A 26,346-nucleotide genomic window follows, 5' to 3' on the forward strand; every position below is an offset into this window, starting at 1 on the left:
ATATGTGTTAGCCAAAATGACGTATCAGTGCTGAAAGCAGCATGGCAGCCATATAACAAATGTTTATTGATCCACAGTATATGCAGAACACAGAGATATAAGTCATATGAAATCTCTGCCTTCAAAGACTTTGGAATTTGTGAAAGTCACTGACTCCACGAGAAATTGCCACCGTAAAACGAAATAAACACGTACAGGATCTTATGTTCTGAGCTTAAGGGCTAAAGGGATGTGGGGTGAGGAATGATCAGAACTGGAGTGAAAATGGATGAAATTCAAGTCTTCTAACTCCACCAAGGCCTTGATATGAGCCCCCTTCCTTCCCTCAGCACACCCTCACAGTTATCTGGGTGTAGGGAGGTGGGGCAAACTTTAGTTAAGCCTGTAGTTGACAAAACGGGTGTGTATGGGTGGGAAGAAGGTGAGAAGCAGCCACATTTGGTATGTGGTTGGGAGCTGATAGGTTTTTAAATAGGACTCTTGACTGAACATTTTCTTTCTCTATTTCTTTCTTTAAAAAAAAAAATGTCCAAAACCAGAAAGACCTCTAGTTTTCCAGACTCCCGGAGCCCTGGTCTTTACGCCACATGGACGTTATCCACCTCCTCTGTGTCCTCCCAAGGCAGCATTTCAGAAGGTGATCCCCGGCAAAGCCGTCCATTCAAATCCGTCTTTGTGCCCACTGCCATAGTCAACCCCGTGAAGAGCACAGCCGGCCCTGGGACTTTAGGACAAGGGTCTCTTCGGAAAGGGCGGAGCAGCATGAGAAAGAGTAAGTGGTGGCAGAGAGGTACGTGCCTAGAGCTAAGTGATGGGGGGATCTGACCCCGGGGTACACAGGATGCTTTTTGCAAAAACAGGATCTTGGCTTTAAACTAAGCCCCTGCAAAGGGTATTGTACAATTCCCAAATGATGAGTTTTATTGAATGAAGTCATACTAACTCAAGGTCATGGCCCTAGGTTACTTCATACATGCTTGTTGAATGACTGGGGTGATGGCAGCCCTGAGTGCCAACACATAATTAGAACATGGCCAGTGTGGACACTGGCTCTTATTTAGAGTGATGAAAGCATTTGCTGGGTCAGTGCTTCTCAAACTGTACCTCAGGGAATCCCTCAGAGGGTGCCACAAGAGAAACAGAAGGATGGGGTGGGTGGGCAGGGCATGGGAGTAGGAAATGAGGATTAAGGAGGCAGTGATCAGAGTCCCTGATTCCCACTATGTTATTTAAGTAATGAATGCATAGAACTTTTTTAAAAAGGTTTACAGTATACGAACTGGACAAAAGCAAATCTCCTTCATATCCTTAACCCTGAGTCCCAAGTTCTCTTCCTTAGATAGATAGGAAACACACATACCTGTTAACAATATTCACTGCATTATTCTGCACCTTGCTTTATTTTTACCATCATAACATCCACATTGCACACATGGCAATACATACCGATTCTCAAGAACCATGCTTTTGTCTCTTCACATAGTGAACTTCTCCATAAGATTTCCTTTTCAGGCGTTGTAAAAAGTGTTTGAAACCCAGTTCTTCTACAAAACATCAAGACTTTATTTTCTTATACTTCTGTAGAAGAAGACAAGCCAAGCCCAGTAAATATGATTTGTTCTGTGTTCCCTGAATTAAACTAAGCTCTGCAATCTCTCTTGTGAACTTAACAGATGAATTAACATGAAAACGCAGTATGATTGGTCAAGGCAGAAGAGTAACATGTGGGACAATATGCCCCTTTTTAAGCAAAGATCTCCCCTTAAAAAGAAAGCACATATCTTAGCTTCACTGTCCAGTGCCTTCATCTGACAGCCTGTTTGACCACCAGTCCCACAATTCTGGGCACTTCATTCCACTCAACCATGCCTCCCTCCATCACCTTCCTGTACCTCCCTCCACCTCTCCCCACAACACACACACACAATAAGTAATCCCACCACAACAGCCTTGGGAAAATGACTAACTTCTTCCGCCTTCAGTTCACTCTTCTGTAAATGGGAAATAAAAATTCATCAGGGTTAACTTAATAAAACAACCCAAACATGGCTGATAGCACAGTGCCTGGCACATAGTAATCTGTCAGGAAACTTTAGTTTTTTATAATATTTTTTATTACTATCATTGCTACTACAATCAAGATCATCTTTGGTCCATCCAGAGCACAAACTCACTTAAGGTTGAAATGTTCATACATGGCTGAATGTGTGTGGCTCGCACCTGCAATCCTAGCACTTCAGGAGGCTGAGGTGGGAAAATCACTTGAGCTCAGGAGTTCAAGACCAGCCTGGGCAGTATAGTGAGACCTCATCTCTAAAAATATTAAAAGAACAAGCCAAGTATGGTGGCACATGCCTGTGGTCTCAGCTACTTTTGGGGCTGAGGCGGAAGGATGGCTTGAGCCAGGGAGGTTGAGACTGCAGTGAGCTACAATCTCCTACTGCACTCCAGTCTGGGCTGTTAGTATCTATATATATTTGATTTTAAAAAAGAAGAAATGTTCACACTCAGTCTAGACCACTTAGGTATGCAGAGTTGCATCCTGAAAGCAATTGTTCACACTTTCCTTAACATACTCCCTCTCCACCTTTGCAAAATCTTGATTGGCATGGAGCCTTGACTGCTTGCATTGTATGCACATGTCATAAGAAAGCATTAAATCTCTTGGAAATTAGGAATTGACAAGATAAAAAGATAAGGCATAAAGCCAATTTTTCACACATTTACAAGAGCCTGAGGACATGTCTGCCTGGTGCTGCTTTGACTTCCCAGGTCCCAGAGGCTTTCTCTTTCTCTCTTTTCCCAAAGTGAGGCTGGCAAGCTCTCAGTCTCTTCAGAGCAAAAAGAAATGGCAGGAGAACTGACCACGTGAACCTCACAGGGCTGTCAGTGGAGAAATAAATGTCTAAATGGAAAGGTCACACTTGTGTAAATGGTGACTGGCTTGCTTGCAGCAGCTGAGGACACCAATTGTGTTTAGCGAGTGTCCTGCTTTGTCATGTACACAACTGGCTTGATAAGAAGTCGCAGTGCCAACGTGGCCTTGGCTCAGACCCTCTGTGTTGGACACAAATGACTTTGATTCAAACTCGAGTCTGTGGAGTGTCACAAAGGACTAACAACTCTGGCTGGGACAAAACCTACAGCTCTCTAAATGCTGTGGAACCCTTATGGAGAAATGGCCCATTGTGTTTCTCAGGGGTGTCTCCTCCACCTCCCCACAGAATGCAATGAACTCCTGATTCCCCAGGTCACCTACAGGACATATGTCCAAGGGACGGGGATCTCCTGCCTTCCAGATAATTTGAGGGGAAGAAATGACCTTTTCCTAAGACAGGACCATCTCAATTTAAAAAAAAAAAAAAAAGAGAGAGAGAGAGAAGAAGAAGAATGAGCTCAGGAAGGGACAAAACCAAGCTCTTGGACCTTGCATTTTTAGGATATGCAATCCTTTACCCAAAAATAATAAGAGCTAACAAACATACGGCATTTATCATATTCCAGGCACTATCCTAACACTTTGCACACCTGATAGAATGCAGTTCTCACAACAGCCCAACGATGTACTGTTATTATCTCTAGTTTACAAATGAGAGAACGAAGGTACAGAGAGGTGACGGGACTTAACTCATCCCAGGCTCTCCAGGAGGAGGTCCGATTCCAGATGCTCTGTCATGAGACATTGCAAAGCCCATCGTCACAGGACTAACTGTGGAATAACCTTTCCAAATTTGCCTCTATCTGCTGTTGTGCTTGCCTAACAATCACAGTTATTTCCACTCACCCTTCCTCCCTGCAGCCCCCGACAAAAAGCAACCCCCACCCCTCATATGCCTAAAGCTTCTGTTAGGATTTTCACGGCAAGTCGCTGGGCAGAATTTTCCTCTCTCCTCCTCTTTCTCCTTTTCCTCTTTCTCATTCTTCTTGGTTGCCTCTCCTTTGTGTTTCTCAATTTCTTCTATCTCCTGTCTCTGATTCTGTCATTTGTTTCCTATTTGGTCTGCCTGCCTCTGTGTCTGCTTCACATGGGGGGTGTGTGTGTGTGTGTGTGTGTGTGTGTCACAAGGCAAATGGAAGCAATATACCTTCTGACAGCTCCCCTACACACACACACACACACACACACACACACACACACACCCCATTCAGCCGGATAGCTATTTGCTGCCAGCATCAGCAAACAGCACTAAAAAAAGAATAAAGTCACCTTTGAAAGACCCCGAGAGAAAGCGAGTGCAGTCAGATGAGGAAAGCACTTGTCTATTCTGGGATATCAGGATGCACTGCTTTCCCAGCCCCACCCAACCTACTGCCAGCCACCCCTGCTGCTGATTTTTCTGTCCTATAATTCCCCAGATGGATCCCTGCAGAGACCCATCCAGTCCGGGATCCCCACTCTCGTGGTAGGCTCCCTCAGACGCAGCCCCACCATGGTTGTTCGGCCTCAGCAGTTCCAATTCTACCAGCCACAGGGGGTCCCCTCCTCCCCCTCGACCATGGTGGTGGACATGGGGTCCAAGCCTGCCCTCACGGGGGAGCCTGCCCTCACATGCATCAGCAGGGGCAGTGAGGCCCGGATCCACTCGGCAGCCAGCTCCCTCATCATGGAAGACAAGGAAATCCCCATCAAGAGTGAGCCTCTGCCAAAACCACCTGCATCTGCCCCACCATCCATCCTGGTGAAACCAGAAAACTCAAGAAATGGCATCGAAAAGGTAGGATCAGAGTGACATTGGGGGCCCGACTCTTTCAATCGCCTACTACGCATAGTGTCTCAGCTCTGAGATTTTAGTGTTGGTGAACAAGGAACCAAAATTGCAACCTTGAAAGAATCCTCACACACAACACTCCTCCCCTCCAACTCCCCACCGAGCCATGGCCAACATCCCCACGTCACCCACGCCCTCCTTACATGTGTTACTGATTCACCTTTCTGTTTCCTGAATATTTTGTACATCTTTTGAGGCCCAAAAGTGGCTGGAAAAAAAAGCATGACTTTGGCATTAGACGAATCTTGTTTTGAATTCCAGCTCTGCTGCTTGCTAGCTGGGTGACTTTGGTCAAAATACTTCACCCTTCTGAGACACTTACTTTGCATAATCTGTAAAATGGAGGTAGAAAGAGTAATGGCCACACAGTATTGGAGTGGAGATTAAATGATATATGTAAAGTGCTTACATAGGGTTTGACACATAATTATGCATTGTATAAAAGAGGCAACTGAGACACAGGATAATGTAAGTGACATCGAGGTGACACTGAATGATAATGACTGCAACTACCTTATTGTGACCTCCGTGGCAGAGGTCAGATCTGTTAACTTCTAGTTCAGGACATTTCCCACTAGAAGACATAAGAGTTTTTGTAAAAGGCTTATGTTCTCAATAATATCCGTGAAGCAGGAGGGATGGTGGCAAGAGAAGGCAGTAAGAAAGTTAAGTGATGCTTATTGCTGTCTTTTAATTTATGGAACATCACCATCATCATCACATCATCGCCATCACCACCTCCATCACCACCACCATCAGCATCATTCCACCATCATCGACCATTCCCCTCACAACGGAAAGAGGATGTGATTCCCCCATTGGTTAACCAGTTACCGAATACTAACAAGCTGGCAGACACGGTGCTGAGTACTTCATGTGTCCTGTCTCTTTCATCCTGACAACAACCCTCTCAAATAGGCATTAGTTTCATCCTCATTTTAAAATCAGGAAATGGCAACTCAGGAAGTTAAAGAACATTACCCAAGACCACACAGCTGACACATAAGTGTGAAGTAGAATCCAGATCTGTTACAAAACTCATGCTCTTACTGCTAAGCTATAAGCTCATAGGGAAAGGCGTTGGAAAAAGCATCGACAGATATAAAGGTTGGGAGTTCTTTTTCCGAATTACAGAAATAATTCAGAGTTTTCTAGGCCCCAGTTGCCTATTATTCCAAACTTTTAGATACAACTACAAGCATTTCATAAATGCCCAGATCTTAGCTAGATATGACGAGGGTCAGAAAGTATGAAGAAACTCAGATCTTAGTGGGGGACACGAGGATTGAATTACATGGAAGAAAGACATCATTCCCGAGCAGTACCACAGAACGCTGTATTAGGCCCTAAGACAGAGACTGGCTAAAGCAAATACTGTACCTATAGGTACCCGGCAGTTATATAACAGGCCAGGAGAGGTGAAAGCAAAGAGGAAGAGGGGGAATTGGCACAAACTAGAGACCTCGCATCTCATGTCAAGGGGGCACTGCTTCTCAGGTCCAGTCAGCTGTTGTCAGAATGAGGCATAGGCCAGTGTGCCAGAGCTCTAATTTTTTTTTTTATGAGACATATGAAATTCTGATTTTTATATGCAATCTCTCAATTTTTGTGTGTTGGCAAGTCGATCAAACCCTCAAACATTCTGCAGGCTAAATTCAGCCAGCAGGTGTCCAGTGTGCAAACTGTGCTCTAAGGATTTATAAGGCCATTATGGAAATCTCTAAATGGATTCTTCAGGAGAGAGGCCTCAAAGAAAAGGAAAGCCTTGAGATTGGCCTTAATCGTACGTAGAGAGGAGAGAGGCAAAGTAAATTTCTTTTATCTTCCAGAAGGGATCATACCCTCTGGCCTCAGGCTGTTTTCATAGGTGGTGGCCTACCCTATTTCTCCCAGATAAGTCCTAATCCTTTTGTGGTTCTCAATTGAAAGCCTCTGGGAAGACTTCCCTGGCTTCTCCACTGTTAGATGCTCCTCTGCATGCTCAGCATCTTGTACTTCCTCCATCATAGCACTTGACACTCCTGGTAGGCACAGATATTTGCAGAATGAATGCATAAATGAGGCATTTCAAGTGGGGACAAGCACAGGGAAATAGACATCTCCCACCTCACCTGTGTCCATTTCCTCTCCTTTCTCTTGCAGCAAGTCAAAACCGTGAGATTTCAGAATTACAGCCCTCCTCCCACCAAACATTACACCTCCCATCCCACCTCCGGAAAGCCTGAACAGCCGGCCACCCTCAAGGCATCCCAGCCTGAAGCAGCGTCCCTGGGCCCAGAGATGACCGTCCTATTTGCCCACCGAAGCGGCTGCCACTCCGGACAGCAGACAGACCTCCGGAGAAAGTCAGCTCTTGGCAAGGCCACAACCCTGCTGTCCACTGCCTCAGCCACGCAGACCGTGTTTCCCAGCAAATGAACCTACGGGTGGCTTTTCCTAGACCCCAAAGAGGTGAATTGCATTTAAATACAGTCTGCCTCCACTGAGGGCATCCTGCCATTCTTTGGGGACTCGAGTATGCGTCCTTGTGCTTCCTATTTTACTTTCAGGAAAGGAAAGGTGGGAGCAAGAATTCCTGCCCTGGGTGGGAGGATAGATGGCGTGGCCTCTAAACACTCAAACATAATGATTTGATACCTCAAGGCTCGCTTACTCAGACCAAGGAGTGAAAAATTGTCGTGCCCACCTTATGCCCCAGCATGGAGTATGTGGCCTCTTGTTGTCCCCATGTTACTGTGTAGACTTTCTGTGGTGTCCTAAAGGGGGCTGCAGCAGGGGTGTGACAATGGTGGGATTGTTGGCATTGCTTCTTTGACCTTACAGTGTCCTTAACAAGCATTAGAGCAACTTCTGCCATCTTCTGGGGCCTGTACACTAGCCACTAGTAGCTGCCGTATCTTTTTCCCTCTGTAAAGTCATAATCCTGGCTGCAAAGGGAGAATTTCTGCGAGGGGTGTGAGGTGGATACTTTAAACATTCTGAGAATCCAATAAAACTAGAAGGAGTCAGCTTCCTGAGTATGCTCCACTTCAGAAGCTCAGAGAGATCACTGAGTACCAAATATCAAAAGAGTATCATACTTTAATCTTCTCGATCTGTTTTCCCACATATAATTCTATGTGAATTATATGGCTGTGAATAGGGCCATGTATGGCATTATGGACAATTAATTTATCCTGGCTCTACAGTCTGACTTCAAGAAAACACAGTGTGCTTACAAACAATCTTATATGGGGTTGGGGTTTAGATATATAGTCTGACTTCAAGAAAGCACAACGTGGGCCAGGTGCGGTGGCTCATGCCTATAATCCTGACACTTTGGTAGGCCAAGGTGGGCAGATCACTTGAGGTCAGGAGTTTGAGACCAGCCTGGCCAACATGATGAAACCCCATCTTTACTAAAAATACAAAAATTAGCCAAGCATGGTGGCACACGCCTGTAATCCCAGCTACTCTGGAGGCCAAGATACAAAAATAGCTTGAACCCAGGAGGCAGAGGTTACAGTGAGCTGAGACTGCACCACTGCACTCCAGCCTGGGTGACAGAGCAAGATTCTGTCTAAAAAAAAGAAAAAAGAAAGAAAAAAAGAAAGCAAAACATGCTTAAAAACAACCTTATATGGGGTTGGGGTTAGAATGTATATTTGGATATATATTGTTTGCATTGCAACATTCCTGACTTTCCCTGCTTTCTTCTGACTTGGGGCAGATGAGCAGTTTCACCCACAAGGCAATAACATCAGTGCGAACATGGCAGCCCGAGGTTGGGGTGGGAGTGATTCCTGGGGGAAAGCTGCTATAAAAGGGGTAGGACAAAGAAGGCTGGAGGAAAAAACGGGGGAAAGGAGGAAAAAGGGGGGGGTAAAGAAAATATAGAGGAAAGAAAGTAGGCATAAGAGTAAGAGTGAAAGAGGATTGAGGGAAAGCACAAAGGAAGAGGCTAAAGGAGACAAGGGGTGGGGCAACCTTACATTCCCTGACAGGGTGAGGAAAGGACAGGGTCTGCAATGAAGAATGGGGCAAAACTAGATGACCCCGCAAAGATGGAACTGACGTGGAGCAGGACCAGCCAGTCAGAGCCTTGTAATCAGGATAGAGGAGGCGTCCCAGGAAGCCAAGGCAAAGCTGTGAGACAACCCATTAAGTCTCATTAAACTTAATTGTTGTGATTTAACATTTATTGCATGCCCATCAATGTAGGCACTTTAACGCATAAATAACATTTGCCACTAAGGCTGGGTGCAAGAAGAAAGAAAGGAAGAAAGATAGGAAGAATGGGAGGAAGGAAGGGAGGGAGGGAGGGAGGGAGGGAGGGGGGAGAGAGGGAGACAGAGAGAGAGAGAGAAAGAAAGAAAGAAAGAAAGAAAGAAAGAAAGAAAGAAAGAAAGAAAGAGAGAGAGAGAGAGAGAGAGAGAGAGAGAAAGAAAGAAAGAAAGAAAGAAAGAAAGAAAGAAAGAAAGAAAAGAAAGAGAGAGAGAGAAAGAAAGAGAGAGAGAAAGAAAGACGTATCTAATTAGACCTTTCCCCTAGATAGTTCTTGAAGGTCATGGGATTCAAAACATGTGTCTTTTACATACCCACTCACACACTCGGCAAATGGAATTGTCCACAGACTTTTTCCAGACCTTAATAAAACAAAACAAAACCATACTCCTCCCATAAAATACTGCCATTGTGTCAGACCTTTGGCACTGGTAGAGCCAACATGATAGCACGTTGTTCTAACGATCTCAATCATGTTTGGGTCCATATCTCACAAACTTTGGGTCAATATCTCACATTTGTGGACTCAAACATGAGATACTGACCCATTAGTTCCACAAAATCAACATGCCCAAATCCGTGCCTCATTGAACTACATATAATAATCCAGATGGAGAAATGAGATAAAGTCCAAGAACAGGGAGGCATTGTGTGACTGGTCAAAGTATAAGTACCCATACCTCATCTTTACCAAAAAGCACTCTCAATGAGTTTAGCAATGTTTAGCTGTCTACTCTACACTCAGAGTGGCAGAGAGATGGCATGACTGACCGACCAAATATTTAGTCTATTCCTCAGTGGCAATGTATCCAGTTAATTTTTAAGTTTTGTGACTGACAAGCAGGGTGCTTAAATGGAATGGAGATGTCCATGCTTTCCAAATGAAATGAAATATTCTTCCCACCGTCTATTTATTATCTCTATGGGATAACCTCTCTGAGAGATGCAAACAACTCCAAGCCTTGCCACCTCCACTCCCTCCAGCCTCTTCACCCACGTGCAGCATCCAACTTACCCTCTCCCAAAGCAAATCCCACCTTTTGGAGTTTTAAGAGGGTTTTAAAGGGGCAAAGGATGTTTTTTCCAAGTAAAAGTTGGCTTCACTGGCAGCTTTAACTCATTCATTCCACCAACATGCTTTGTAAATTTGTTTCATGTTTTGTAGAGATGAAGTCTCACTATGTTACCCAGGCTAGCGTCAAACTCCTCGGCTTCGCCTCCCCATGCCTTGGTCTCCCAAAGTGTGGGATTACAGGCATGAGCCACCACACCCAGCCCCAACATGTTTTTAACATCTACTATGTGCTAGGCACAGCAGTGAAGATGATAAACACATTCTGTCATGTAATTTCCACCATATCCCTATAAGACAGGTAGATTGTCCCCATTTCAGAGAAGGAAACTGAAGCTTGAAGGTTAACCACAGATGATGGCAGAGCAAGGACGCAGTCTCAAACTGTCTGACTTCAGAGCCCAACTTGGGACTTGCTGCATGAACCAAAAACCCATCCTTGACTTTAGGATACTGACTCTGGACTGCCAGGAGGCAGCAGAGTGCATTTTTGGTTGCAAATGCGAAAGAGCCTAGAACGCTCCGCTGCGCACAAACACAGTTCAGGTCTTCATTTACCACTTTCTCACCATGGGATGTCAGGCAAGTTACTTAATCTCTCAGAGCCTCATTTTCTTACATAGGAATAAAACAGTGTAGTGCCAACGTCATTGGGATATTATGAGGATTATCTGAGATAATGACACAAAGTGACTTAAACAGTGCTGGCGTGATGAACACCTAACAAATTTTAGACTGGGATGTTTTTAAGCAAGCAGGCTGTTGAAATTTCATGTGAAGAAATTCTAACAGAAGGGCCTGCCTGGGACTGTGGTGCTGAAAGGAGACTGACAAAACCTCGTCTTGAAAGTCAGAACACAGTCTAAGCTGAGTCCTGAAGGACAAGAGAGAGTCAGATACACAAAGTGGTGGGAAAAAGGGTATTCCAAGCAGGAGAAGATCTTCAGCATTTGGGTTTAAATGTAGCAATGGACCCAAATTCACTTAATACTTAGAGGAATTTATTCCCTTGAGGAACATTCCAGAGATCCCAGGTAGAACCTCAGCCCCTCAAATCTGAAGGTGAAAATTCCATCTTGTGAGAGCATCACCCCTCAGCTAAGGTTCAGACAGTACCTAGGAAGAGTGCCCCTTCGCCCTGTGGTTAGACTCTGGCATTTTGGTGCTATGAAAACTGCTAGGAGTAGGATTTGATTGGGGGAAAACGGGAGACATCTGAGTAGGGAAGGTGGATCATGCCCAGCTGGGGACATACTCTGAGGACCACACCTGAGGAAATGGTCCCATCGAGCAGCATCAAGATCTTTACTTAGGACTTGTCTCTTTCCCTTTGCGTGTGGAACCCGCCTCACCCTCACCCTTCACCCATTCCACGGACAGGGCTTTCAGAGCAGGAAGAGTTTAAAGCAGCGCCCCCACCTGTGTCTTGATGAGATGCAGGACTGACTCAAATCATAGCTCAGTGACCTCCAGTCTGTCTTGAAAAGTCAGGAGGTCCGTCCACACCAGGCCTACCTTCCCCGGCAGCAGCAATCCAGGGGGCTGGATCAGGGTCAAGGCGGCTTCAAATAAATGAACATTCATTCTTCAACGTCTGCGTCACAGCAACCTGCTTCACTCACCCACATGACCTGCCCCTGAATTAGGCATATTCCCCCCAGAGACTGTGCTGGACCCCATCTCTCAAGTCCTCATAACCCCCTCAAAAGTCGCAGCTGAATACTTAGGGATCAGCTGATCCAGGACAGTCAGGTCTTAGAAGTGTAGTAAGCCTGGCCTGGGCCCTAGGGAGTCTCACTCAATAGTTCGGAGGTGGGTTCCGGGTGTCTGTGCTTTTAACAATACCCTAAGTGATTCTGATTCACATAAAGTGTGAGGCTCCAATCCACCTTTCTCATATGGTATGGCAGAGCCAACATTCAGTCCTGACACCCAGCAGGAGTGTGGCCACATTGGTTGGTAGAATGTCAAAAGAAGTTTGTACTAATAGGTGAACAGTGGATGCTCTGAGCTCCCCAAGGCCTCCTCACACCCACAACCTGGTCCTTCCCTCAGGTGCTCCCCATCACTCTAACATCCAGCACCTAAAAGCTCAGGCCAGGTGCAGCTAAGACCTCCAGCAATAAAGCCCTTCTCCATTCCAATTGGCCGGTGCCTATGCCATCCTGGTTGCTAAATATCTTAACTGTGACCCTGGAGTAGAGCATAGGACCCAGAGAGGTCACTCAGAAGCCAAGAGCTCTGCCAACAAGCCCAGCACTCCATCCAGCCCACTCCTGACCACTGTCCAGCCCTTGACAATCACCTTCACCTGGTCCTTGGCCTAGGAAAGGCGCTGCATGGGAGGGAGGGCAGCTCCATGCTCGCTGGCCTGCCTTTCTCAGCTAACACCTTCAAAGGCCTCAGCAATGCCTGTGAGCTTCCCAGCTCCTCTGCCATTGGTTTGGCAGGTAAGGAAATTATCTGTTTCCATGAGAGGAGCAAGCATCCATCCTCATCCTCTCACCCACGTCTGACCACACAGGCAGCCACATAGCTTCTGGACTCCCTTCCTGGGAAGTGAACAGCTGTGGCAGGCAGAACGGCAAAGTCCTATCAAGTCTCTCCAGCTGGGACCAAGTGCTTAGCAAGCTGGCACGGGGTAGTGCCGGGCCAGCAGCTGCCGCCACTGATGCTTCTCTTGTTTATATCTTGAGAGAAAAGACCCCGATACTCTCTGGCTAAGAGAAGATAGTACTAGTACTTCCAGCAGCCTCTCAGATGACCATGAAAGACAGTTACTTAGGTAATGTGTTTGGCAGGCAGGACCAGACCAGAGGCATTAACTCCAAAGATCTTTGCAGCAAATCGATGTCATGGAGAATAAATAATACAAGGACATTTTATTTGCAATAGATCAATGTTAAATGATCAAGCAGACCGTTTTCCAGGCCTAGATTATGTCCTAGACCAAAGCAGAAACAGTGTTCCCAGGAGGCCCTCTGCCCACTGATCTACACTTTGACAAACAGAAGGCAGCGAAGTGGGATCTAAGGTGTGCCATCAAGTCAAAGATGGTGGGGGATGATGGGGGGCATGGAGGAGGTTACAGATGCACCCATCCATCCATCTATTCACTCAACAGCAGTGATCCATCACCCACTCTGGACCAGGCTCTGTGAGAAGCAATGGAGATACAGTGGTTGACGGGAGAGATGAAAATAGATACATCCCTCATAGAGTATTGTTTGTTCCTTATTAATTTTTTCTGGATTTGGGGCCTCCTTTCTGCTTTTCTCCCCTTTTTATTATTAAATGCTTCACAGATATGAAATTATACAGGATCATATAAATAACCATATACCTGCCACCCAGCTTTTTTAAAAATAGTAATTGTCAATATCAGAGGTCCACTGTGTGCCTCTCCCAATCCCGTTCCTTTCTTCCCTCCCCACAACTTCCCCCACAACCACTACCCTGCATCCCTCACTTATCTTTCCCGTGTAATCCTCCCACACATGTACCATATGGAATTTTTAGTGAAACCCATAGAGATATTTGGTAAACACTACTGAAAGCAAATATTGCAACCTAAGGCCATAGATATTCTGCCTGAAGGTTTGAGCTCCCATCTGGCTTCTGTGCCTCAGATTCTAAGGCTTTGATTCATTGCTGGGAACTGATGTTGATGCACCAACATGTCTGGTTTTGAGAATCCTGGTTTGGAGGAATTTTGACAAGAATTTTTCCAACTACACCTGTTTTGGGACACCTTGTTGCTTCCGAATGGGGAAATACAGGCTGTGGCCATGCCCAAATTGCTTTCAAGTGATTTGGGGGCTTTTAAAGTAACTCTCCTCTGGGCCTTGCCCGGGACCTCAAGGTAGCCAACCATAGAAACCAAAAGCAACTTCTCAGAATCTGAAACTGAAATGAGATCTTGCTGCTGCTGCTGCTAATCTTCTAATAAATTATCATAAGAACCTTGTGAGTATGCAGGGAAATGCTTGTTTATTTTTTGTTTGTTTTTTGAGACAAGGTCTCATTCCCCTCACGCAGTCTGGAGTGCAGTGGCACAATCTCGGCTCAATGCACCCTCAGCAGCCCCAGCTTAAGATTCTCCCACCTCACCCCCACAAGTAGCTGGGACTACAGGCATGTGCCACCACACCCGGCTAATTTTTGTATTTTTTGTAGAGGTAGGCCTTTGCTATGTTACCCAGACTGGTCTCAGACTCCTGGGCTCAAGCGATCTGCCTGCGTCACCCTCCCAAAGTGCTGAGATTACAGGTGTGAGCCACCACACCTGGCCTGGGAATGCTATTTTTGTCTCCAGACTACAGATCAGAAAACTGAGACTCAGAATGTTTCAATTTCTTGCTTAAGATCACAAAACTAGTTTGAGGTGTAATGGAAACTGAAAAAAAAAAAAGTAACAACCCTGACTCCTCATCCAGCAATAATTGCCATCATGTGTCAAGCACCTACTATATGCCAAGTACTTTACATGCTACATACATGGTATCATTTAATTTTACCCAACCCTATGACAGAAGTACTGCTATTTTCTCATTTTAAAGATTAGAATTGAGGCCCAGAGGTCAAATGACCTGTCCAAGGCAACAAGAACTGGAACCCAGGGCTCTAAGCCAAAACCTTAATCCCTCTTCTTCAATGGCAACTATCAACATGGTTGAGATTGGAGGGCATGGACAAATGAGATGTGCTGCTGAGCTAGCTAGGATGGGGATGGAGATGGAGGAGGGTTTATCACAGAGGGTCAAGCCCTCCCAGAAAAAATCCATGAGGTTAGGTCTTGCTGTCCAACAAGTAGGGGTGGGAAGTAAGATAACTGAGAGTTTTATGCACAGAGAAATCCAAAAAGCAAATCTACCGCTGCTCCCGGAGTTACCAGACACAGCCAAACCACTTGAAAAAGAACTGAAGCTTGCAATGTGGTTCTGGGTCACTGACATCAAAACACAGTGATCATTTTGCATTCCCCAGGTCGCTCTGTCTTCGTGAGATTATTTCTGGTTTTGCCTGTCCTCACTCTAAATGATACAGAGCAGAGTCCCACAAGAAGAGGGATATGATTTCCAAAATGACCCCCACTTCCATCTCCTCTGCAGGAACAAAAGGGCTCAGAGAGCTGACATCTTCTTCCAGTGTTCCTTGCTGGTGTTTATCCAAAGTTCAAATGCAATTTCCTTTGGGGGTAGATACACACCCACATATGCAAGCTAATTAGGCAAACGGGGTCACTGCTGGATGGACAAGAGCTGCAGCCTGATAAGGACTAAAAGAATGCCAGCCAAGACCTAGGGAGAAAGGCAAAAGACATCTGCAGAGGCTGTTTTGTAACTGTGCATTTTGTGTTAATGCTCTTGGAATCAGTGCTAGCATGACTGACTGACTTGATGAGAGCCATTTTTGATGTCGGGGTTTGACTGCTGTAGGTCACACATGTCCTGGAGGCTAGCACCATCCTAATGACCTTCCCATGAGAATCACAACTCCCTGACCACCCAAGAGGATTGTGAAGGCTATTTGCATTCAGGAGACCCTCACAAATAAGTAGAAAGGAAGCTTGAGTCACAACGTACGGAGGCAGCTAAAACAGGCCTGGAGGTCCAAAAAGGAATTCAAATAAATAGTGCCTTCAAAAGGTGGTACCCAGATTCCTGCTAGCCCCATCACCACCTTCTCTCCAACTCTGTAAGAGATGTCTTATGTCTCTGTCAAGGAGAGGGTAGAGGATGACATTGCACAAAGAGGACATGTCAGTCACAGCTAGAGAGAGATAGCACTAGCTTCCATGACAAGGAATGAAACATCAGTCAGAAGGGGTGATACTGTTTTGAAGGGAAGGCTAATTTTAGATATCAGAACCACATTTCTAAATATTCTATTCTGCACATGCTATTTATAAGCTGAATTCTTTTTTAAGCTTAAGTTGTTTTTAGATGTTGGCAAGTTTTGGAGCTTAGGACTTCTTTGTTATGGCGGCCTCCAACAGAGAACTAAAAGCATCAGTCAAGGACCAGCTATGTTCCCAGTCCACTAGAATGTCACAAGATCTGGAGAAGTAATTAATATAATAGCTGGGATGATGAGATTTGGAAATGGATCACCTGGGGCTTTCTCACAGCTTTGTTACTGGCTATGTTTCCTTTGGCAAATAACTAAAGAAACTTGGAAAAGTGACACATCCCTAGACCTCAGTTTTCTCATTTGTAAAATGAGGATCAGACCATGCACCTCCTAGTAGAGTTCTCAGCAGGATTAAACAAGTTCAGGCATGTCCAGCTCTGAGTACGGTATTGGGTACATAGAAGTGTTCAATAAATGGTACCTATTACCATTTATGTAGATGTAGAGGCACAATTCAAAACAAAGAGCACAACGGCAAGCTAGGCTCTATCAGACAGAAGTGAGAGGGGAGAACAATGAGAGTGTTTTAGTTGTCAAGAAAGCTTCCTGCAGAAAAAAGATTTTGAAACATGAGCAGCACAGAGAAATGTGACATGAAGAGGGGAGTGCCTGGACTCTGGAGTCATACATCCCTGGGTTCAAATCCTGACCCCACGTGTCAGCTATCTGACCTTGAACCAAGTTAACAAACCTCTCCGAGCTTTCTTTACTTATCAGAAGAGTGGGAGCAATAATCAGCACTTCACACTGTGACTGGGAAAATCGAGTGAGGCGAGGCCAGATGTTGGTATGCAGAAGGGGACCCAGAAGTGGTAGCTGTTGGAGAAATTTGCAGGATGACATAGGCTTGAAAGCAGGATGAGCAGGAAGAATGCTAAATATAAGAATGGAATCTCAGGCCAGGCACGGTGGCTCACACCTGTAATTCCAGCGCTTTGGGAGACCGAGGCGGGCAGATCACAAGGTTAGGAGTTTGGTGGCCTGTATGGTGAAACCCCATCTCTACTAAAAATACAAAAATTAGCCAGGGGTGGTGGGCGCCTGCAGTCCCAGCTACTTGGGAGGCTGAGGCAAGAGAATGGCGTGAACCCGGGAGGCAGAGGTTGCAGTGAGCCGAGATTGTACCATTGCACTTCAGCCTGGCGACAGAGCGAGGCTCCATCTCAAAAAAAAAAAAAAGAACAGAATCTCTTACTAGCTGCCATTCATTAGTTGTGGGCTAAATGCCAGGTACCTTGTGAATCCCTTAGAGGGTTTGTTACAACAGGGTTGCTAAGAGCCCAGTGGAGTCAGATGACCTGAATCCAAATACAGGCCCCATGTTTCCTTGCTGTGTCACCATGGCCAAGGCATTTAACTTTTCCAACCTGTATTTCCCTCCCTTGTAAAATGCAGGTATTAATTGTGCAAAAGCACAATTAATGGTTTGGTGGGGATTAAGTGAGACAATGTAAATAGTCATTAGCACAGTGCCCAGCACAAGAAAATACTGTAATGTTCACTACCATTATCGTTATTTACATTCATTTTCTCACTTAATCTTCACAAGGCCCCCACGAGTTGTGTTATTCTCCCCTACGTATAGATCAAACAGCTGAAGCTCGGAGGATACATCACTTGTCCAGGGCAACCAGTAGCAAAGGTGGGGCCGGCTCTGAAGGCTGAGAAATCTCAGTTTCTTTGTTCTCTGACCTTTCAGAGAAGCTGGTCAGTGGTGCCAGGGCTGGGGCAATATGACAACGATTTTAAAATGCATTTTATGCCGTAATCCTTGCCAATCTCTTCTCATCTGGTGGTCCCCACCACCTCACCGCCTCATCTGCTGAAGGTTGCAGATTTAGGGCTGTGTGTACCCCCGGATACAGCCAGCAAGCATATTGGTGTTGCCCCTCTGGGCGCTTGCCGCTTCCCAAGGTTGACACGGTTTATGAAATGTCCATTCTAATTTGCAGATAGGTCTGACACGGACATGCTTCCAGCTGGCTGGTGATTTCGATAACAACCCCTCCTCCTTGGTGCCAATTAACAGAAATTAAATGTCCCTGGCACACTCTGTAGTTCAGAAAATGCGTGTACTGATTAAACCCCCGCTAGGCGTCCATTATGACCTATGGGCTCCAGGCAAGTGCTGCTCTCACTCCATCTCCATTTAAAGTCGCAGAATGTTTTCTTCCTGGGCAAAAACCAATGTCACTTCATTCATTTATTCATTTTTCATTCAACGATATCAACTGAGCATCTACTATCGGCCATGTGCCAGCTGTTGTTCCGTACAGTTGGGATACAGCAGTGAACAACACGGATAAGGTAAAATGGTAAACAAGCAGGAGAATTTCTACATGTCAGATGTTACGAAAGAAACAAAGTGACGGGACAAAGAATGGCTGACGGGCATAAGCTATATTACGTAGGGTGGCCAGGGAAGGTTCTCCAAAGGGATGACATTCGAGCTGAGACCTGAAGACTAAGAAGGAACCAGACATGCAGCATAGTGGGAAGAGCAGGAACAAGCTCAACCTGTCCAGGAAACTCTCCATGGGGTAGGTTCCATTAACATTCTTTTTTTTTTTTTTTTTGAGACGGAGTCTCGCTCTGTCACCCAGGCTGGAGTGCAGTGACGTGCTCTTGGCTCACTGCAAGCTCTGCCTCCCAGGTTCACACCATTCTCCTGCCTCATCCTCCCGAGTAGCTGGGACTACAGGCACCCGCCACCACACCTGGCTAATTTTTTGTGTTTTTAGTAGAGACAGGGTTTCACCGCCACTAGCAGTCTTTCATTTATCAAACATTTTTGATCATACAATGAACAATTGGAGAATAAATGAATTCCCTTTTATCCTGACAAGAAGGCCTGTCATAGGAAGGATGAACATAGGGAAGATGCTACTGGAGTTATTACAAACGGAGAGGCAAATGACTGCCCTTTTCTCCACCCCATTCCCAATCTCTAAAACAAGGGACTTGGCTTAGGCACTAGCATTCAGGACTGTGAGATCTTAAGAACTCACCTTTTAGAGGAATTGGCCCTCGTAGCTCTTTAAAGCAGTAACTATGCAGCAAACAAAAAGCAAACTGACATCTTAAAAAAAAAAAAAAAAAAAAAAAAACAGCCAAAATGGTTGTTTGGAATTGTATACATGAGACATAAAATATCATTTCCTTTGTTATCATTAGGGTATAGTTATTGAATTTCTGCACCCATTTACTCATTCAGAAAATACTTATTACTAGTTGTGAGTCTCTTCTCTTCCTCCCTTTTAGCCTTCTGTCCTCTCTCTCTCTCTCTCTCTCTCTCTCTCTCTCTGTTTCTCTCTGCCCCTCACTCTCCCAGCCTGTCTCTGGCACAGGATTTCAGAGCCCAGGATATAGATTTGGAACACCTGAGTTGTACCTAAAGTGTGACTTGCTGTGTGACTTTAGGCAAGTCACTTCACCTATCTGAGTCTCAGTTTTCTCATCTATATAAAGGGAATAATAATAGAAGACATCTCACAACACCATACAAAATAAACACTAAGGTATTATTATCTTTGTTACTGTCCATTATTATCCTTTGATAGATAGGAATGTAAAATTTACAGAACTCAACTTAGGAAACTGGGACAGGTTTTTAGGACAGAAGAAATTCTAGTAACAAGTGTGACAGCCACTGTTTAATGACATGTTTCTACCTGTAGGGTTTTCTGTTCTTTGAGATAATTACGAAGCAGGATCACAAGAAATAGCCTTCAGGAGGTATTTTAATCCATAATAATAATTTTGAGCCAACAATTATAGAGTCCCTGCTATGTGTCAGACCCTGTTCCATGTGCTTTACTGATATCAAACATCGACTTATTTAAAACTCCCACAAACAGACAAAATAAATACTATTACTACTCCCATGTTACTGGTAGAAACTAAGGCCTAGAGAGATTAAGAAACTTCCATAAGGTCACAAGGCTAGGAATTGTGGGGTTTGGAAATAAACCCAGGCAGTCTGGCTCCAGTCTGTGGCTGTTAACTGCTTTCCACCTCAGTTAAGGTGGAGCGAAAGGCCAGACACAGTGGTTCATGCCTATAATACTAGCACTTTGGGAGGCCAAGGCAGGCGGATCACCTGAAGTCAGGAGTTCAAGACCAGCCTGGTCAACATGGCGAAACCCCATCTCTACTAAAAATACAAAAATTAGCTGGGCGTGGTGGCGGGCACCTGTAATCCCAGCTACCCAGGAGGCAGAGGTTGCAGTGAACCAAGATCGTGCCACTGCACTCCAGCCTGGGGCACAAGGGTGAAATTCCATCTAAAAAAGATTGGATGAAAAAGTTATCTCCAGGCATCAGGGGGGTTTGGTGATGTTTTTGTTTTTGTTTTTTAGTTCAAATAGACTTGTCTTCTGAGTACTCAGTAAACAAAGAATTATTACCTGCCTAATCCCAAACCCCCTGGCCTGTAGACACAGTGCTAATAAGGGCTGCTACTTCATACCGCACAATGCCAGCCTAGGAAAAGTCACACCTCCTCCCATTGATGGGATTTTTTGGGTGCCTATTAAAATGTCACTTGATCTTGGAGTTGAAGTTCTTTCTACATCATTTAGCACAACCTGGAAGGTCAGATTAATGTGGCATCCAGCTTTCCCTTGGCAGTAACTTCCTTATTACTTCCCTGCCCCTGCACTTGTTCTCAGAAATGTTACATCACAATAAAGGTAGTTAAAAAGAGCAAACAAACCACTGCTACTCGCTTGGAATGCAGAAGCTGTAATCTGGAAGGGACATTCTCACAGCTGCCGACACCAAGACTGATAGTACAGATCAAAGCGGCCATCTTTGAGCCCATTGTGATATTAACAGGGTGAACCTTCTCCATAGGCGGACTCCCAGTATCAGCACTGGCACCAACCTAGGCACAGGGAGGAGAGGCAGGGTATGTCTAAGGCAGACTGCCTTCCTTTTGAGGGCTAAAATTGGTGAATAACCAAATGAAACCCCCACCCATGTTCAGTGGTGTGTAGTGAAGACAACATAACTCCAAATCCTGTGTAATTTATTGACATGGTGAGACACAGAATGCATCCTCGTAATCACAGAATGCCTGTTTCTCCCGCTGAATGCAAAGCAGCCACCTGGAGCCTCTGACAGCTCTTACTTGCTGTTGTGCTGAGTGGAGCACATTAGCTAATGAGGAAGTGCTGCACTGCATTTGCAGGTACTGGGAGCTCAGAGCAACTCAGTTTTGAGCCCAAATGTGGTTGCCTGCTTGAAAGCTGGGGCTTCTCTGGTACATTGGGTCTCTGGAGCCACAGATCTTAGTTCTGCCTTCATAAGTTGGGAGTTTAGGTAAGACTCCCCAAATTGATGTGATAAGACTTCCACAAATGGCTTGTAAGATCTGACTGTTCCACACCACCCCCACAAAGAATCAGGCTGTGATCATTATTAAAGTTTCCCCAAAGAGAAAACTAGCCTGTTACATCAGCACGAGTCCCTGGACAGAAAAGAAATCAGGGTCTAGATGAAAGAAAATTGGACAGGAGATAGAAAATTATCGAACCAATTTCCCATCATCCTTTTAGCTTTCTCCTTTCCTCCTCCAGCATGGTTAGTTTGGACTTTATTTGTACTCAGAAGGGCCAAGAGCCATGCAACAAAGTCATAAAGAGCGACCTCCTGTTATGTGCAATCAAACCACCTGCCCTCACCTCACAAGGCACTGCCAGACAGGTTTGGCTGCACGTTCCTCTGGAGCATCCTCAGCCTAGGAAGAGAAAGGAGGTGAGAGACTGGCCAGGGAGGGAAGGATATTGATTCCATGTGTGAGGATCATAGGAATGCAGGTTGAGTTTGGTCATCAAAATACAATATTTGAGACCTCAGAGAAATTCTGGGGGCTCATGGATTTTAACTTTTTATTTTTGAAATAAATTCAGACTGTTATAAATGTTTGCTAAAATAGTGCAAAGAATTCCTGTAAACTCTCCCACTAGGTTCCCCAAAAGTTAACATTTTACCAGGTTCATTTTTATTTTTTCTGGACCATTTGAGAGTAAGTTAGAGACTAAATGCCCACTTATCCCTAAACATTTCAGTGTATATTTTTTTTTAAATAAGGATATGCTCTTACATAACCCTAATAAAACCAGGAAAATCAGGAAATCAATGTTGATATAGTACTATTAACTAGTCTACAGGTCTTATTCAATTGCCCTACTATTTTTTCAATTGTCCTATTTTCCCTTATAGAAAAATTATTTCACAAGTCTTTTCTAGGATCCCTTTCAAGACCACATCTTGCATGTAGTTGTCATACCTCTTTAGTTTCCTTTAATGTGGAACAGTTCCTCAAGATTCATTTTCTTACATGGTCTTGGAATTTTGAGTAGTATAAGCCATTTGTTTTATGGAATGTCTCTCAATATGTGTGTGTCTGTTATTTCTTCATCATCAGATTCAGGGTTTAGAGCAGGAGAAGGGGGCTTGGCAGTAACAGATGATAACCCATAGAACGAAATAGGAATCCCTGAGCCTATACTGATATAAATAAATAAATAAATAAATAAATAAATAAATAAATAAATATGGGAGAAGGAAAAGCTCTCCCTTATGGTCAAGTGCCAACCTCTAAGTGTAAAAGGAATTATGGAATTAAAAAAAAAAAAAAAACCATTTGGCAACCACTCAGTAATAATTGGTTCATGCAATAACCATGAATGAATATTAAAACTAGTGGATGAAAACTTGAAAAGTCTCAGAATATCTGCTCGCAAGATACTTATTAGTCACAGAAGAAGAAAAAAAAATCACAACTTTACAGTAGACAATCACCTTAACCAAAACACCAAAGTTAGCATCACCAGCAATGGGGAAACAGATACTGTGTGCCTCCTGATATGATGCACTCAGAAGAACACAGCATCTCTTCTGTGAGAAGATGACTTTCTGCCCAAAAGGTGTAAGAATTCTGAAGAATTATAGTTCTTCCCAACTGCATTCGCACACAACAGATTCTGAAATCCTTTTTACTTTACAGAGCCTGCTTTGGTCATCTTCCCAGGACGAGTTCCTGACAACTGGGATGCAGAAGACAGCAAACGATCTGCCGGGATGGAAACTGCTCAATAGAGAGTTTGTGGACTGCATGATATTCCTTGAACATCAGGGATGGTACAGGGATACCAATAGTCTGGCCTCCAAGACAGCAGAGTAATAGGAGGAAGAGCAAATCTGTCTTCACCCACAGTATTAATGGGTAGTGGGCCAGAATGGAGAAAAGCAAGTGAGTCATGTGCTGCTACAGGTTACACCAGACTCCCATCCCTCTGTTACTCACTGCTGTTGTCAAAGCCAAACTTTATCTTGCTAATTTCTCACAGCTTGGCACCTAACAAATGACAAGACAGGACATCCAATGCCTTCCAGCTCTGTGGTCTGGCCTGTCTCTCCAGATCAGATTTAGAGTGATGCAGCAGATGACATCATATTCTCTTTGGTGTTCAATCCGAAGAGGCCAATGCTTCAGCACAATGTCCCCTAGCCATCACCCCAGCCCAAATCCCCACCAAGCAACCTGCAGCCCTCTGCCACATGTTCATTCTTTTCCATTCTCTCTTTTCCCCCTGATACCTTCTGACCCCAGGGATTTCTAATAGAACATAGTGATCAAGGAAATAAAGACTTGGTACATAAAGAGTCTCAGACAAGAAAAAAATTCATGATGTTATATGAAAGATACCAAACTGTAATGCTTACAAAGAGGCTATTTCAAGTAGAAAGATATAAATATCACTTATAACTATGCATCCTTTATGTTCATAAATAAGTCATCATAAAGAATAAGCCATTAGAAGACATTTTTTTTAAAATAAAAAAGGCTATAATCTAAAATACAATTTTAAAATTACCTGTGCTAACCTGCAAGAGACATTGCTCACATAAATGAAATTCATAAATACCCTGATGTTATTTGAACCATGTATTTTCATCTTCTCCTCCTCTCTTAAGACATCAATAAGAATTTGATTTTTAAAAGCACATGCTGCTCTGATTATCAAAGACAATAACACAAGTGCAGCATCACTGGATATGTTGGTTGTTTTAAAGTTCAGATCCTAATTTTACACTGAAGCATCCTCAGTTTTTCATTCAGCCCTGCTTGTAAACAGGAACCAGCATCAGCCAAACCAGGATCAGAGTAAGGATTGCATCTGTAGGTTACAGAAATATTTTCTTCTACGTGAAACTGTCACATGCAGGGGTTAAACTGGCAGCTATCTTTTAATGCGATGAATAATTTGGACTTCTTAGCCACACCCTTCTCTCGGTTAACCACAGGAGGAAGTGATAATACACCACCAGAAGCCTCAGAGTTCTGGCTTTATCTGCTACGTGGCAGGTGAGAAGGGAAGAGGTGTGATTGAGCACACTGGCTATTTACACCTTGTCTTCAAAGCCCTCTTAGTCACATTTCCATCTTCATGCACTGGCTTCCGCCTTACAACTGAACAATAGGAAACCACCACTCCTAAACCACCACTCCTAATTTTTTTAAAAAACACGTCCTGTTTTTTAAGTCTCTGGGAACTTTCCACGAGGTATAGTGGAGGGTTTCATAAGGATTTAGCTCTTCCTTCGAACCTGCTTAGCCAGTAAACCAGATATTTTTTAAAACACAGCATACAGATTCCAAATGATCAAGGACCACAAAGTGTTGGGGATGTCAGGGAGGAGGCAAGGATGGGCTTGAATGATCACAAAGAGCCAACCCGGAAATGTGCAGTAGAATAGTTTGCTAATGGTGACATCTGAGTTTCATCTCCCGGAATTATTTGTTTCTTATTACTACACTTCGGGTCAAGGGGAAAGGGTGTTAAGGGTAAAAAGAGGAAGGAGAAAATAAAGAGAAAAATTCACACCTCCATGGAAACATAAGCAGAAAAACTATAGACTCTTGTGTCTCTGCTTATTTTTTTAAGTACAGTGTTTTTAACAGACCAAAGAGAATCTCTATGAGTTAATATGTATGTGAATAATGTTTATAAAAGGGGTATAATGTGTTAGTCATTATGGAATATTATATAAATAAACCTTACATATATAGCATACATAAAAAAATGATTGCTTAGGGCAGTGAACACTTAAGGACTTCCAAAATTTTCATATCTTCATCCCAAAAAATAGCGCGTTCCAGGGCTGGCAACTTATTTCCTTAGTATATTCCACTGTAAAGCCAAGAGGTGTAGGGGCTTGTTTTCTGGCTTTGTAATTTGTAATAATCTGTATAGATTACTGTAATATGTCTGTTGCATGTGTGTTGGTGTTGTTTACCCATATGGAGTCATCAGGGATTTGTTCCACACTTTGTATCCTGGAAAACCAAAAGGAATTTTCATTTTTTTGAGACGGAGTCTCACTCTGTCGCCCAGGCTGGAGTGCAGTGGTGCCATTTCAGCTCACTGCAAGCTCTGACTCCCATATTCAAGCGATTATCCTGCTTCAGCCTCCCGAGTAGCTGGGATTACAGGCGCATGCCACCTCGCCCTGCTAATTTTTTGTGTTTTTAGTAGAGATGGGGTTTCACCGTGTTAGCCAGGATGGTCTCCATCTCCAGACCTTGTGATCTGCCCACTCGACCTCCCGAAATACTGGGATTACAGGTGTGAGCCACCACGCCCGGTCTGGAATTTTCTAGTAAGAAGAAAAACATACAGAATGTGTCTTCACTGTTGGGTAACTGTCAAATTTGTGGCACTCTGAATTTTTTGTAAAACTGTGCTAATGGAATGTTTAATGTCAGAGTTATTGTGTCACTTCAATATCTAGTATTGGCTAACGTTTCTCCTGGGAGCACAGATTTTTTTTTTCAAGTCCTTTTTTCCTGGACTTAACATGTTCTTCTAGAAGACATCAGAAGTCATGACCCTAAGCCACCTCCCTTCAGGACCACTTTCTACCATCGGTTTTCAAAAAACTATCCACATGTTAATTCTGTTTTATGTTCTGTGATTCTGTGGTCGACTCAGTGCTTCAGAGTCCAGAGATTGACTTGGGTTAGTGGCCCTAATGAAGTGCTAAATTTTCTCTTTACCGCCGAGACTGATCAGAAGAAGCAAAAGGGGAAAGGGGGCTAGAGGTCCACTCACACCTTTTACATCAGACGAGAGGAGAACTGTGCCAGAAATCTGTGCATGAAACACCATCTGCTCTTCATGCAGGGAGGGGTCAACCGTGTGAACGTGTAGAGATTGCTCGAGCCTCCTTTGCCAAAAACGTGCATTGTTCCCAGCTGTAAGTGTGTGAAACCTAATACGTCTTTTAGCATGAAACAATAAAACCTTTATTTTCATTTAA

The 26,346-nt window shown here is 44.2% G+C and overlaps 1 protein-coding gene across 2 annotated transcripts in view; it reads left to right on the forward strand.

Moving 5' to 3' along the window:
* The window catches only part of SH3RF2 (SH3 domain containing ring finger 2), a 145,701-nt gene extending 119,355 nt beyond the window's left edge, over positions 1–26,346 (forward strand). Inside the window, exons 8-11 of one of the 2 annotated variants that reach the window (XM_025388668.1) lie at positions 540–772; positions 4,357–4,715; positions 6,912–7,220; positions 23,030–26,346. In XM_025388668.1, the coding sequence (XP_025244453.1) occupies positions 540–772; positions 4,357–4,715; positions 6,912–7,187 (868 nt within the window). In that variant the 3' untranslated portion in view covers positions 7,188–7,220; positions 23,030–26,346. Of the gene's footprint in view, positions 1–539; positions 773–4,356; positions 4,716–6,911; positions 7,257–23,029 lie in introns of those variants that run through there. The other variant, XM_025388667.1, reaches the window with a different exon arrangement.

This window comes from Theropithecus gelada, chromosome 6, assembly GCF_003255815.1.
Source record: "Theropithecus gelada isolate Dixy chromosome 6, Tgel_1.0, whole genome shotgun sequence".
Taxonomy (NCBI): domain Eukaryota; kingdom Metazoa; phylum Chordata; class Mammalia; order Primates; family Cercopithecidae; genus Theropithecus; species Theropithecus gelada.